At 41.6% G+C, this 14,583-nt stretch overlaps 1 protein-coding gene across 5 annotated transcripts in view; it reads right to left on the reverse strand.

Moving 5' to 3' along the window:
* LOC106050764 (uncharacterized) overlaps positions 1–14,583 on the reverse strand; it is a 65,047-nt gene that overhangs the window by 20,773 nt on the left and 29,691 nt on the right. The window contains exon 1 of one of the 5 annotated variants that reach the window (XM_056012534.1): positions 8,540–8,718. The exons of 3 other annotated variants lie outside the window; for them this stretch is intronic. In XM_056012534.1, the coding sequence (XP_055868509.1) occupies positions 8,540–8,703 (164 nt within the window). In that variant the 5' untranslated portion in view covers positions 8,704–8,718. One more of the 5 variants, XM_013205794.2, reaches the window with a different exon arrangement.

Raw genomic sequence — 14,583 nt, forward strand, 5'->3', positions numbered from 1 at the left:
ATACACATAGGTAGTTCAAGTGAAAACGACAATCGTTACCTATCTCAGGAAAAGTATTTCAGCGCTGGTTTAAAAAAAAAAAAAGAAGAAAACTATCTGACCTTGAAAGGTCATCGTTTATCAATGAACATTTTTTTATTGACCCATCTCGAGATATCGCGTCCACGGTTACATTATTACTAAGGCCCTATATCTATATATATACGTATATATATATACATGTATATATACTTCTACACATAGCAGTGATTGTTGGGTCTTCGTTTCTTGTACCTGAACGAAAGGGCTATTTATAAAGCTGACTAAGCCTAGCAAAGAGGAAATACTTGAACCAAACCTTACCTACATCTGAACAGTAGCGCCCTTAGACGCTTATAACTCAAGCTGGTTTGGGGGGGGGGGGGGCACATATTTGTGGGACTTACTTTGGTGAATGACAGCTGCGAGGGTTACAGGGGGGGGGGGAGAGATGGCGTTTAAAGGGCGAGAATATCGCCCCCGCCCCCCTTATGTTATTCACGGTGTTCATTTCCCATATGCTACCCCAGTGGCGTAGTTGGTGTTTGGTCTACCATTGTTGGCTGACTTTGGTGAAACGCCTTTCCACTATATTGTGCCCAAGTTCGTGGACTGAACAAATATCACCAAAGAAGTTTTAACTGGAAATAAGCCTTGCAATTTAGTTGTAAAGCGCTTGGCTTCTCAACCTAGAGGCCCCGGGATCGAATCTCGATGAACTTTTCATTCCAAACAGGGCAAGGACCTTGGTCAAGACAGAATGAGGGCCACCCCGAAGAGCGTACACACTTGACTATGTGATGATATGGGAAATGTTGAGCGTTGCTTCGTCCTTCCTAAAGCGACATCTCAGCATCAGGTCCTAGTAAGACTTGTAGTATTGTATCCAACAACTGCCCATTGAAACACAAGAACATGGGCTCTTTATATATGAACACAGATGCCTCTGAGGATCTGCACGCAGGGGCAGAGGAGATCGTGTAATTGACGCTGACATTGGAAGGATGGTTTACTGAACTACTAACTAAATGTGTAACACGACTGAAAACGAACTAATTCTGGCTTCTGGAATGAATACCAATCCATCAATCTAATGCAACAAATGTAGGACACCTATCCTAAAGTTAAAGGAAACCTCAGAATTTGCGCTATTCAGTTTTAGCTTTATCATCATAGGAATCCTTGGGTCTTAGGCCTCTTTTCTTTGCCTCTTTTTTTGGGCTTTATGATGTCTTTGACAATAATATTTTTCTTATTTTCTTATTGAAGTACCAAAGTGTTTATATAATCAACACGGTTATAAAGTTAATTTTAGATCAACAAACAGTTCATGAAATTTGAATAAGAATATTATAAAATTCACAATAAATGTATGTGACAGTGTTGCATATATTCCTAATAGTGATGTTCTTTCTCTTCTTGTCATTGTTATTAATGCATGAAGAAACAGGTTTGAGAATCGCTGGTCCCTGTCATAAGTTTATGTTGGCATCGCAATGACTGACACACTGTCATCCACTGCCTGTCAAAACGCAAACCACGAGTTTTGTTACCAAAAATATTTGGTGTCATTTCATCGACTATCTGAGTAATGTAAGCAGAAGACCAAACTCCACGAGTTAAGTTGATAATGAATTAGATAAACCCAGCCTTCTGAAAATCCCTAAATTTATGTGTTTTTTTTTAAGGTTTTAATTTGTTAACGTTTACAAGGTCGATGAAGTAAAATTAACTTGGTATTTAAAGAATTTCGTTTATCGAGATATTACGTGGCCAGTACAATGATCAAAACATCCACCTTCCCTACTTACAACTATGAAGAAAAAAAGCAAACGCCCGATAAATCCGAGTAAAAAGAAAGTGTTCTCTCGTGGATTCAGACCCAGAACCTTCGGTTTGTCATGAAGCATCTATCTCCCAGCCACCACGAGAGCACAGCTTACTCATGGCCTCAGGACGGTTTCTAATCTAGCAAGGCAGACGTGCGCCAATGACTTGAGAATTTGGAAGACAATTATTAAGAGATACTCTGACGCTACAAACGCTGGAATGGTTTGAAGATACTGAGAGACTAAGATCAAATTTCTTGGCCAAGATCATCCTTCAAGGCACCGTGTAAAGAACAGGTAGCAACAGTCACCCGAAGAAAAGTTGGCTAGACAAGTGAATGAAAGGACCTGTCAGTCTCTTGATATGTTTGTGAGGATGGATTCTGGCAGAGCCGAGTGGGGAACCTTGTTTGCGCTCTTCGTCACAACACACTCACGGTGCAAGCATAAGGGTTTAACAATGTCCTAATGTATATTTAAGGAAAGAATCGAACCATACCATCTATAAGAGTCATAGCATTCTAATGTATGCCTATAAGTCATATCGTTCTAAGGTAGACCGTAGGCCTGTAAGAATCTTCGCATTTCAACTTAGGCCTTTAAGAGTCATAGCATTCTAAGGCACGCCTATAAGAGTCAGATCATTCTAAGCTAGGCCTATAAGAGTCAGATCATTCTAAGCCACACCTATAAGAGTCATAGTATTCTAATGTAGATATCCTCATTTCCCATTCGTTGTACATTTTAGCGGTACATACCATCAGGTAAAGTAAAAGTTGTTCCGCTCTCAGACCTTGCGATCTTTAGGGCAGATGCTGTAAAGATCATCTGTTGCCATGGGCGACAGTTAACAAGGGTGTCATGTTGCCAGCACAACGACCAACCGCCTTTACTTTCCCCAGGTCACCCTAAAAAATCCGCAAATTCAAAATCCCATTCGTCACCAAGATTCAAACCAGAGACACGTTTGTTCGGAAACCAAGCGCTTTATCATTCAATCTCCACAACCCCCGTATACCACTCAGAGGCGTAGCTTGGGTGGGGGGAGGAAGAGGGAGAATGTAAAAATCTCCAAATGAGCGGTTTTTTTTTTTTTTTTTGCATTAAATATAAATATTACGCAAAATGCAGGGGCCCCCGAAGAGGTCAACCCCTTCGGGCCCCCCAAATGGTAGCAAATTCCTAGCAACGCCATTGATACCATCATGGGTACTAGGGACAACATTACAGATGTATATTCTGACATGGAAGTGCGAAAGGGAAACAATCTGGGAAAGAAAGACAAGAAAACTGGGTTGTTGTTTTGTTGGTACGAAGTTTATTTAAATTAGGCCGCAAAAAAAAAAATGTCTCGAAAAGAGTAGAAAAGAAGATAGCATTACAAAGTATTAAATGACATCAAAAAATACAACTTTCTGAAAGAGGATGTCAGTGCGCCCCCCCCCCCCCACTTTTCCCCAGACTTGGCAAGTAAAGCTTTGGATAAAAGGTCTTCGAGGTGAACAAGTTATATACATTAGTCTGTCTTAAATAATCTCTACAAAATACCTTATAGGATTAAGGGGAAAAAGGGGGGAAATAAGCCAGACAAGAAAAAGAGGAAATGGGACAAGATGGGAGGAAAAGATGGAGTTGCGGGGAGGGGGAGTAGTAATTGAGGGAGCGAGATTCCCGACTTACAAGTACTTCCAGCAGACGTCAAGATGGACAACTGTTCAAGGGGGGGGGGGGGGCACTTAAAGAAATTGGCTCAACGAGCCCCTTGTCATCATCCTTCTAATTAATTACTGCCCAATTGTGACGTCACCGCCCCGGAGCTGAGAGACTAAAGATTGAGGTCGCGAGTTTTGGGTGAAGGTGAGAACATTTGAACAGAACATGTGAACAGAACATTTGAACAGAACATGTGAACAGAACATTTGAACAGAATATGTGAACAGAACATTTGAACGAGAAAGAGTAGACAAATTAAATATTAAAGAAAAAAAAAACAGGCTCGCAATTTTTAGGGAGTCGTAATTATGAGAAGTAACAAATTGATAAATAAATGTCACGATATGTTTCATCAACATGCAGGTGTAGCTCTGTTGCTAAGCAACAAAGGATGTCATGTTAGAATTTTCAGAAAAGAAAAGATTGAAACCAAATTTCTGAAAATATTCAGTAAGTTTACAACTAAAAATGTGTATATACAAATGAGTATTTAGTACAGTAGCCATATACTACAAGCAGAAGCAGTGTTCTATATTTATGTATATATATATATATATATATCTTTTTATCTCTCTCTCTCTCTCTTTCTTCCTATATCTGTTATCTCTTTCTAATTTTGTTCTTTTTTTTTTTTTTCAAACTCACACCTCTTTCTCGCCCGCCCTCTCTCTCCTATCTCTCTTAATCCTTCCTTCTTTCTTGCTCAAGCTTCCTAATCTGAACTCTCTCTCTCTCTCTCTCTCTCGTATACACATCTTAACCTAATCAACCAATTCCGTTATGTTGTTTTTTTATATCATAAAAAGTATTAAGCTAGAAAAAAAAAAAACACAACTTAAAACTTAAGAAATTCCTTCAGCTCTGTGAAGGTCGTTAATGAAGTTGGCTACGTCACGATCGGCCCTGTGACGTTTCGGTTTTCCCCAAGTTGTGTACGAGAGGAAACAGTATCTAGAGCATTCGAAGACACTGTCACTTGAACTTGGGTCTCTTGTGTTACATTCAAGTCCACACCAATAGTGCCAAGGCGGAACGCTAAAAAGGCAGTGGTTCTCAAGTTGTTATGATTAATCGATACCCCCACCACCTCTTTTTTACCCAAAATCATTTGCAATAAATAAAAACATTATTAACCCAACATACAGTGGGCAATATGGGGGCGTCACAGGGCGTTGAGAGGGGGGCGTATGTTCCTGGTCAAAGGAATTGGGGACCTCATGGGAGCTTACAGCCAGGACCGGATTTCAAATTGATAAGGCCCACCTTTCTTTTGTGTCTAATAAATTTTTGATAACTTTTCCTTTCATAATTATTATAGTATATATACTTAAAAAAAAAAAAAGCGACTCCTAAAGCGCGGCCCACGGGTCATATACGACCAAAATTTCTATCAGCCTCTTGTCCGAAAAAGGGTTGACCCCACCCAAGCTGTACAACTATCTTCGAACACGCTGAGGCTTGCACTGCTTTCTGTTATTGGAGATTTCCATACAGGACGGAAGGCCACGGCCCACGGGTCATATACGACCAAAATTTCTATCAGCCTCTTGTCCGAAAAAGGGTTGACCCCACCCAAGCTGTACAACTATCTTCGAACACGCTGAGGCTTGCACTGCTTTCTGTTATTGGAGATTTCCATACATGACGGAAGGCCACGGCCCACGGGTCATATACGACCAAAATTTCTATCAACCTCTTGTCCGAAAAAGGGTTGACCCCACCCAAGCTGTACAACTATCTTCGAACACGCTGAGGCTTGCACTGCTTTCTGTTATTGGAGATTTCCATACAGGACGGAAGGCCACGGCCCACGGGTCATATACGACCAAAATTTCTATCAGCCTCTTGTCCGAAAAAGGGTTGACCCCCACCCAAGCTGTACAACTATCTTCGAATACGCTGAGGCTTGCACTGCTTTCTGTTATTGGAGATTTCCATACAGGACGGAAGGCCACGGCCCACGGGTCATATACGACCAAAATTTCTATCAGCCTCTTGTCCGAAAAAGGGTTGACCCCACCCAAGCTGTACAACTATCTTCGAATACGCTGAGGCTTGCACTGCTTTCTGTTATTGGAGATTTCCATACAGGACGGAAGGCCAATAAAGAGAAAGCTTTTTTTTTTTTCCATCCGGTGTACAGAATGATGGGACGTGTTGATAGTGTATGTTTTTTTTTAAAAGTGAAATGATAATGACGTGTTCCCTTTTACCACTGCAGAATCATATAGTCAAGTTTCCCCTTTCAGACCTTGCGATCTGTATGGCAGATGATGTAAAGGTCATCTTTTTCTGTGGCCCACGGTTAACGAGGGTGTCATGTAGCCAGCACAACGACCAAGCGCCTTTTTACTTTCCCAAACTAATTTCAGGTACCCATTAGAGCTGGGTGGACTCAAGAGGCGCCCTTGAGATCCCGAAATTAAAAATCCAAGTCTTCGCTAGAATTCGAACCCGGGACCCCCGGTTCGGATGTAAAGCGCTTTACCACTCAGCCACCACGACTCCATTGCGGCTATATATGTTTTTCTTATGTACGTCTACCTTAAGTGAAACTAGTAAGACAAGTAAAGTTCCTCCTTTCAGACCTCGCCATCTATAGGGCAGATACATCTGCTTCCTGTTTCTGTGGCCAATCCAACGACCGACCGCCGTTACTTTTCACCGGCAAAGTCTGGTACCCATCAGAGTTGGTTGGACTCAGAGGCGCCCTAAAGATCCCGAAATTAAAAATCCCAGTCTTCACCCCCGGTTCCGAAGCCAAGCGCTTGGCCGCTCATCCACCGAGAAACTGGTGTGAACATCTACTTTGTTTTCTATAGTTAATTAGTTATAATGTTTTTTTGTTTTTTTTTTGTATAATGCACAAACTGTAATACAATTTTCCTTATAGATTATTATTATAATTATTATATTCGAATGAATATTTCAACAAGAACAATGCTCAAACATACATACACATAATAATGAAAGCTAAAACTTCTATAATAATTAATGCAAAGGATTTAACATTTGAATTACAATAATATTGCAGATATCACTACACAGATCAAGATCTAAAAAACGCGATGCATAAGAAACAATGAGCTATTTAGGGTAGGCCTATAAAAAAAAAGCACTTCAGAGTCAGCAGATAAAAGAGGGAACATATAAGATCCAAATCATATCTAATGGGTGGCGTTTCTAGTGGAGAGGCGGGCCACACCGGGTGACACCGACACAAGAGACGCCTCTGGATCTCTTTACAAGTCACTGCAGCATAAATATATAAACTAATATAGACCTAGATGTATTTGTGGCATTTTGAAATCAATTTTATTCTCGCTAAAGGCTACGTCTATGGCTAATTTAAAGATCTGGATCTATGTCTAGATCTGGACTAAATCTATATTGATTAAAAAATATATATTAAAAAATAGGCGAATTGAACAATGATAATTTTATTGGTCCAAACAAATGGAAATTCCGTTTGATCTACAATTTTCACTAGATCTAGATCTATTTATGGGGCCGCAAAGTGTTCCCTTCTTCACGTACGCCACTGCCAGACGCCATTACAATGTGGTTACCATAGACAGGGGTCAGTAAAACGAAACAATGTTACCCGTCCAGATTTATTTTGAAATGTGTTCAAATTGTCACCCTCAATGTTAAAGAAGAAAACGTGAAATTAAAACGTATCGTCTGCTTATTTTTATGGTGTTTTAAAAATGTGAAATGATGAACAGGAACACGACACAAAACATAAAAACTTCAATAGAAAGAGAAGCATTCTACCTGTGACCTATATTCCAATACGGCGTTGTTTCTTCTGGTCCCAGCGACATCAAAGGCGAATAACTGTTGTTCACAAGTAAATCATCTGAACTCATGAATCAAACAAATGAATCACTCACACGCTGAACGGACCGTAAAGCCAAACAGAAGAATTGAGCACTCAAAAAAAAAAAACCCCAGAAACTTAAGTTCTAGATTCTCTGCCTGCAATTAACAAAGAAAACACCCCTTAAGTCCGGCAGCGAGGACAACCGGTGTTTATTTATCAAAGTCCTTTCTTGTCATGGGCCGGTGAATGAATGCCACGGTAAACATGTGCGCCCACGCACACCCTCACTGTCCGCTAAACTTGTATTGCAAGCAGCACGTGAGCAAATATCTTTACCCCCGCTCACTTATACAAGGACATAAGCGTACCTCACTTCCGGAAATCGATAAGGCACCAGTTTATGAGTTGGCCGATATAAGATCTATATGTCCTGTAGGCCTACTTAGTTCGATTAGGCAACCATCATAATCAAAATGTACAACACAAGAAGTTCATTCCTCTTCCTGTCCTACAATTTATCAATCGGGCGAGGATAAAAAAAGTGCTCTTCTGCGCCAGTGAGGCGCGAATCCTTTTCCGGGCCTGGCTGAGATGGACACAGGTCAATGCTTAAAGCAGTCATCCGAGTCTGGATGGAAGCGACACTATAAAGAACAAACAGCGCTTGTTTTACATGAGAACATGGCGAGCGAGCACTTCATGAAAAAAGTTCAACTCACGAGGGCGAGATAACGCACCAAATAGGCCCCTATAGAACAAAATAAAAGCAACTAGTCTTTTTGTTATATAAAGTCTAGATCTAATCTGGATATTCTAACGTAGTTGGCAACACTTTCAACGAATTCTGCATCTTTTTTTTAGTTTCCAGTGAATAATTATGGTTTTCAAAATATGAATAAATTTAAAATAAAGAAAAATCAAATCACTTGCGAAACAGAACCACGCTAAACATGTGATCACACAGCCACCTGTAAGCAACGGTGTTAATTTGCACGAAGCCAAGCTCTAACTAAAAAAAAGTTTGTTCCGCTAAAAAGCAGCAGACGACTATTTTCAGTTTTTTAACATTCAAGAGTAAACACAGCTTAGAAGTTGTATGAGCAACTCGGCTAAGTAGATTACTAAACTAATAGTCAATAGAAGTAAGAATTACCTCCTCGTTACGATGAGATATTTTATATTGCCTCCAGGACCAATCTTTGAAAAACTTTTTTTATATCTCCCCCCTTTATCTCTCTCTCTCTCTTTTCTTTCTTCTTGCTTATCACCCCCACGATTGAACCCGCCCACACTAAAAATACCGCTCGGCAGGGACATGCATTCCCTCACTCGCGTCTCGCCAACTTGTTGGGCCGCGCGGCGAGACGCGAGGTGGCGCTGACGTCACTTGGTGGCTTCGCGGAGACAGGGGGAAAGGCGAGACTTCAAGTGGCCGGGGGAAGGGGGGGGTGGAGATAATGTTTTTAAAAAAAAAAAATTTTTTTTTATGAATGGAATGGATTTAGGACACTAGTGCGTGCCATGGGTATCGTCTGTGAGAAATGGACGGGAGAGGCGCGCGCGGGCACGCACAAACCTAGAAGCGGGTGGACTGGTGTAGGAGATACACCCCCCCCCCCCATCCTTTCTCGCCTGTATATGTGCGTGAGTGAGAAATAGAGAACGGGTGATCGTCGACTAGACAACGTTTAATGGGTTGGCCCTTACTCTAACACAAAAAAAAAGGGGGGGGGGGGAGATCTTTAAGAGAATGAAAATAATTGCGAAAATAAAAGGGGGGGGGGAGGTTAAAATAGGAACAGCAGTTGGAGATTATGAAATTTATGAATGGAGAAAAAAAAAAAAAAACGGAACCAGAGTTTTTCTGCAGGCTGGCTTTAGCGCGTGGGAGGAGGTCACAGGGTCAACGTGAGGCGAGATGACCCGTCCATTCGTGAGTGAGCAACGGCGGGGTGTAGCCCTGGGCGCCGGGTTAAAGATTGCGATGATGCACGCGGTACAGTCATCGCTTCGCCCTGTTGTTTGCAAACAAGCGTGACTCTTCTATTCATCTGGCCACTGACATTAATGGGCTTTAAACTCACACACACATACAAACACACAATCACTATTCGATTAAAAATATAAATAGAAATAGATTTGATTATGAGTCGGAAAATAAAGGTGTCATGTGAATAACGTGAACATTAAGACTCACCAGTGACCTACATATTTTGCCTATTCCAACGCAGATTTCGGAACATACAGTATTATTACTATTATCAACAATACATGGGGTGCTGCAACGAGCCCAATCGTTATAGAGGGCCTGAACACTGACCTGCGACGTCACAACCTGAGGGCAGTTTAGACCAATGGGTCGTTGCCACGTCGTTCAGACCTGTGGACAGAGAAATATAGAGGTACAGATCTTAGAGAGAAAGTGGAGATGGATTAGTCAAACCCTTAGAAAAAATACCAACAACAGAGCTAGACAGGCCTTAGAGTGGAACCCCAAGGACACAAGACGCAGAGGAAGACCAAAAGGAACGTGGCGACTCAGTGTACTAGATCAGGGGTGGGCAACATTTTTGTATCGAGGGCCGCATGTGGCCCGCGGGCCGTAATTTGCCTACCCCTGTACTAGATGAAGCCGAGAGGACAAAAACCGCGGTCCAGACGTCACTCGTGCATGATGAACCGTACACATACCAAAGTGTACGATCCCTGGCCGACAAACGTTTGTTGGCTCTTTGGTACGACGGCTGGGATTCTTCGGACAAGGGCCGTGAGCTCTTTAGGGCAATGAGTAGACCAGATATAAGAGATGCGTGGTGGCAACTTAATCGTGCGGAACAGGCGGTCCTAGCCCAGTTCCGAGTCGGACACTGTCCAATCGGTATTTATTTCGGACGGTGGAGGGAAAATTACGACACACGGTGCCGCCACTGCACGGAAGACGACGAAACAATAGACCACATTCTTTATGAATTCTGCACGAAAGAAGATCGGGACAAGGATTTGAGAGAGAGAGATAACTGGTACATGTCCGAGACAGAGGCTGTCCTTGTACGGGGACAAGGCGACCTTAAGACTCACTGCTCACTTCCTCTCACGTGCTCTAAGGGAGTAATTCCCAGCATGGTTCGTTACTAATGGGGTTTCTGATTCGGACAGGAAAGAGCTGGGAAGCCATCAAAAAAAACTAGCAAGAGACCCTGAAGAGTGGCGTGTTTTTACTGAGGCCCTATGTTCCATGAGAGGACAGGAAAGAGCTGGGAAGCCATCAAAAAAATAGCAAGAGACCCTGAAGAGTGGCGTGTTTTTACTGAGGCCCTATGTTCCTTGAGGAAACGCAAAGGAAAGATGATGATGATGATGGTTTTGGGGAACCGGCTTACGCTAAGATAGACAATACAAGAGGAAAAGAAGATAAAGCGATATGGAGACTATGAGTGAAACCTAAAAGAAAAACACGCAAAAAAAAAAGTGGAGGATCTTGAGAAATTTAAAATATATTTTTTTTTTTAATGTTAAGGACGCTGTATTGGAAAATCACTTGCCAACGAAAATAGTGTAAACTTTCACAATCAACTGGACAATGTCAAGGACGCTAGAACTACAAAGCTGCCAAAGTAAATAAAAGCCGCAGACAGAAGAGATTAACCCATTCGATTCTGTAGTGCTCGAATGTGAACTGAAAGTATTTAGAAAGTTATTAGAAACATAACAACACTTTCTTGATTATTGCACACCGGTTTCACCAAAGAGTGTTCTATTTATAGGTTTTGTGTTCTATTTATAGGTTTTCTGCCATGTATGAAGCTCTTCAGTAAACCAAAGAGCTTAGACATAAGATTCCGCAGATAAAAAAAAAGTGCTCACAAATTAATTTTCTTTTTTTACTGCTCATCAATGGACCTCATTCACCAATCGTAGACAAACAACATTTAGCCACGTGATTCTCTATCTCTTCTATACAAATTACGTAATACACAATGGCTGTCACGTGACAGTTTTTTTTTTTCGTTGTTTTATCAATCAATATTATCACGTGGCTAAATGTGGTTTGTTTACGATTGGTGAATGAGGTCCATCCATCGGACGAAACCAGAGAGAGAGAGAGAGAGAGAGAGAGAGAAAGAGAGAGAGAGAGGGGGGAGAGAGAGAGAAGGGAATGAAGAAAACGAGCATGTAGCTAGTGCAGAAAGAGAGAGCGAGAGAGGCGAAAGAGAGACAGACAGAGAGAGAAGAGCGAAAGAGTGAGGAGATAGAGAGAGGGGAGAGATCATGTGTGAGGAAGGGGAGAAAAGAGAAAAAGGAGAGGGGAGAGGATATAGAAAATGAGCAACAGAGAGAGGCAAGAGAGAGAGAGAGAAGAGCGAGGAGTGAAAGAGGAGAGAGAGAACGGAGAAAGAAAGGGGAGAGAGAGTGTGGAGAGTGAGAAGAAAGTAAAGAGAGAGAGAGAGAGAGCAAGATCCTGAGAGACTGATTGATCTCGCCGCAAACCACTACGTATATAGATCTATCTCCTAGCTATCTACTTCAACAGCCCTGGAGACTAGAGAAGCCTTTGACTTAAATACAAGCAGAATCTCGGAAGCCGCGCCCAAAACTGGAAGGTATCACGGACTCGAAACGCTACGCCCAGATGTGGCTTTCTCTTGTCTGGTATCGGACGCAACCCCCTGACAAAGGGACAATTACTAACGCATGTAGAGGCCGGCTCAAGATCATGTTAAGCCCTCAGTGCCAAAAAAATATGGTACCACCTCCCCCCCTCCCAAACATATAATATGGATTTACGTTTGTTGGACCCATGATGATTGATTTCACATTCCTCTCTAGGGGAGACAAAACAAAAGAAGGGGAGAGTAACGCGTATACGGTATCAACAATAAATATGTTTATATCATTAATTATCCCCTACACGCGGGAACAGACATATATCATGTAACTAGTAAATCAGTGATGCCCAAACAAAGGCCTGTGGGCTATATCCGGGCCCGAGATGCGGTGCCGTCTGTCCCCTCGAGGAGCCTTGAGCGGTATGGAGGGGAGGAGGGAGAATCACCGTTCGTAGAAGAGGCCGCAGTGTAAGGTATTTGCTTTGAAGAAGGAACACATGCTTTGGCTCACGACTCGTATCCCTTGGTAACAAATGTGATTTAATGATCATCTTGTAAAATGTAGTTAATAATAATAATAATAAAAGTTATCTAAACCGAGGGGATAATAACAACTGACCTCGCAGATACCTTCAAGGCCCTTAACATTCCTAGGAACATCCTCGTTGCCTGTTTGAGGGCGGTAGGCCTACTTCTGCAGACCTGCCACATCACCAGGAAATTCCTCAGTGGAAATTGATAAAGGAACTACGATGAATTTTGTTTCCCTTTAACGAAACTCGACCCTGGCAGCGCCAGAGAATGACTACTCGTTCATTTCTAACATAATAATAATAATCATTATTATCCGTAAGAAAATTTGTCTTACAATTTGTGCATTACAACAAACAAAACATTATAACTATAGAAAAACCGAAATGTACATTCACACCAGACTCACTCAGGACAGAAAGGTCGACGACGAGTCTCATCTCTTTCCTGGCGACTGGATTAAATCTCTCCCGTTGGTCAAAGGATCATAAGTGCACACAAGTGCACACAAGCTCAACCGTCTATTACAAACTTAATCACATGACTGATTGCAACTAATTGATACAATTACACTTAATATTAGCTTTGTTTTGTTGTTTTGTGTTTTTTAAAGTATTTTTAAAAATGTTTTTCTTGTTATCTAGTTGGCAACATCAAATTTAGCGTCCTTGACCTATCGTGAAAGTAATAAAAGGTAAGAAAGGAAAGGGGACCTAAATCTTGACATTATTTAATAGCAGACGCCAACTAAATGTTTGCCTATTTTGAATATCATAAGCGTAAGTACTGCGTATTTCACCTGTCATCCCGTTCCATAACACACCCTCTCTTCTATTCCCCCCCCCCCACTTCTCTTTTTGCAACTCACTTCCAATAATCAAAATACGGCGTTGACACCACGACTTCAGTGATATATATCACTGCCGGTGCCCGACGCTGTCACGGTTCGTTGCAATGACAGATGGCGCTGTGAGTCCTGGCAGTCACGGAATACGTCTGCACCTCATTAGCAGAGATAACTACCGGGCAGTTGCAGATAACGGTTGACGTTACCTAACCTGTAGACAGGAGTCAGGATAAATGGTCGATAAACACTAGGTCGCAAAGGCGCGTCCATTTATGACGTCCCCAAGAATGTTCATGGAAAGTCATCGTTTGGTCGTAGGGCAATGATTTTAGTAGAAATATTTTTTAACATGTGGAATGTACTCTTATATCAGTGCCAGCCAAGAAGACAGATTAAATTATTAGAACTCAATGGTTTATCTTATCTTATATAATACAGATCAAACAAGTAGAACTCTAACGGGCTATGCCCTGAGGGCAGATCAACTAGTGGAACTCTTAACGGTTTATGCCATGAGGGCAGATCAAACAAGTAGACCTCTAACGGGTTAAGCCCTGAGGGCAGATCAAGCAAGTAGAACTGTAACGGTTTATGTCCTGAGGGCAGATCAAGCAAGTACAACATGAACGGTTTATGCCTTGAGAGCAGATCAAACAATTAAAACTTTACGCTATAGTCCCAATATAGACGTGTGCTATGTACATTGCTATAGTCAACGCCCGATTAACTAATATATTATCATTTGCGGTATGCTTAAATAGTTATCGTAAATTTGCATAAAAATCTTTATTTTTGTCACAAAACCTTTACTCTCCGTCTCTCTCTCTCTATCTGTCTCTCTTTGTCTTTGTCTCTCTTTCTCTCCCTGTCTCTCTCTCTCTCTCTCTCTCTGTCTTTCTAACATGTTCATACCGGTTTACTTTGTCCTTTTAATCTCTGTCTCTCTCTCTCTGTCTGTCTCTGTCTGTCTCTTTCTGTATCTCTAACATTTTCAGACATCTTTACTTTGTCATCTTTTAATCCATTTTTCATCTATTCTCTTTCTATCTCTTTCTCTCAGCCTTTATCAATCAATCAATAAATTAAGAGAGAGAGAGAGAGAGAGAGAGACTTTAAGGGGAGAAAGAATGAGCAATGTCATTAGAGGTAGAGCTCTCCAGAACGTGGTAGTGGATACTCTCTCTGGACTCTAGATTGACGCAAGTCGAAATA

Source organism: Biomphalaria glabrata, chromosome 15 (assembly GCF_947242115.1).
Source record: "Biomphalaria glabrata chromosome 15, xgBioGlab47.1, whole genome shotgun sequence".
NCBI lineage: Eukaryota > Metazoa > Mollusca > Gastropoda > Planorbidae > Biomphalaria > Biomphalaria glabrata.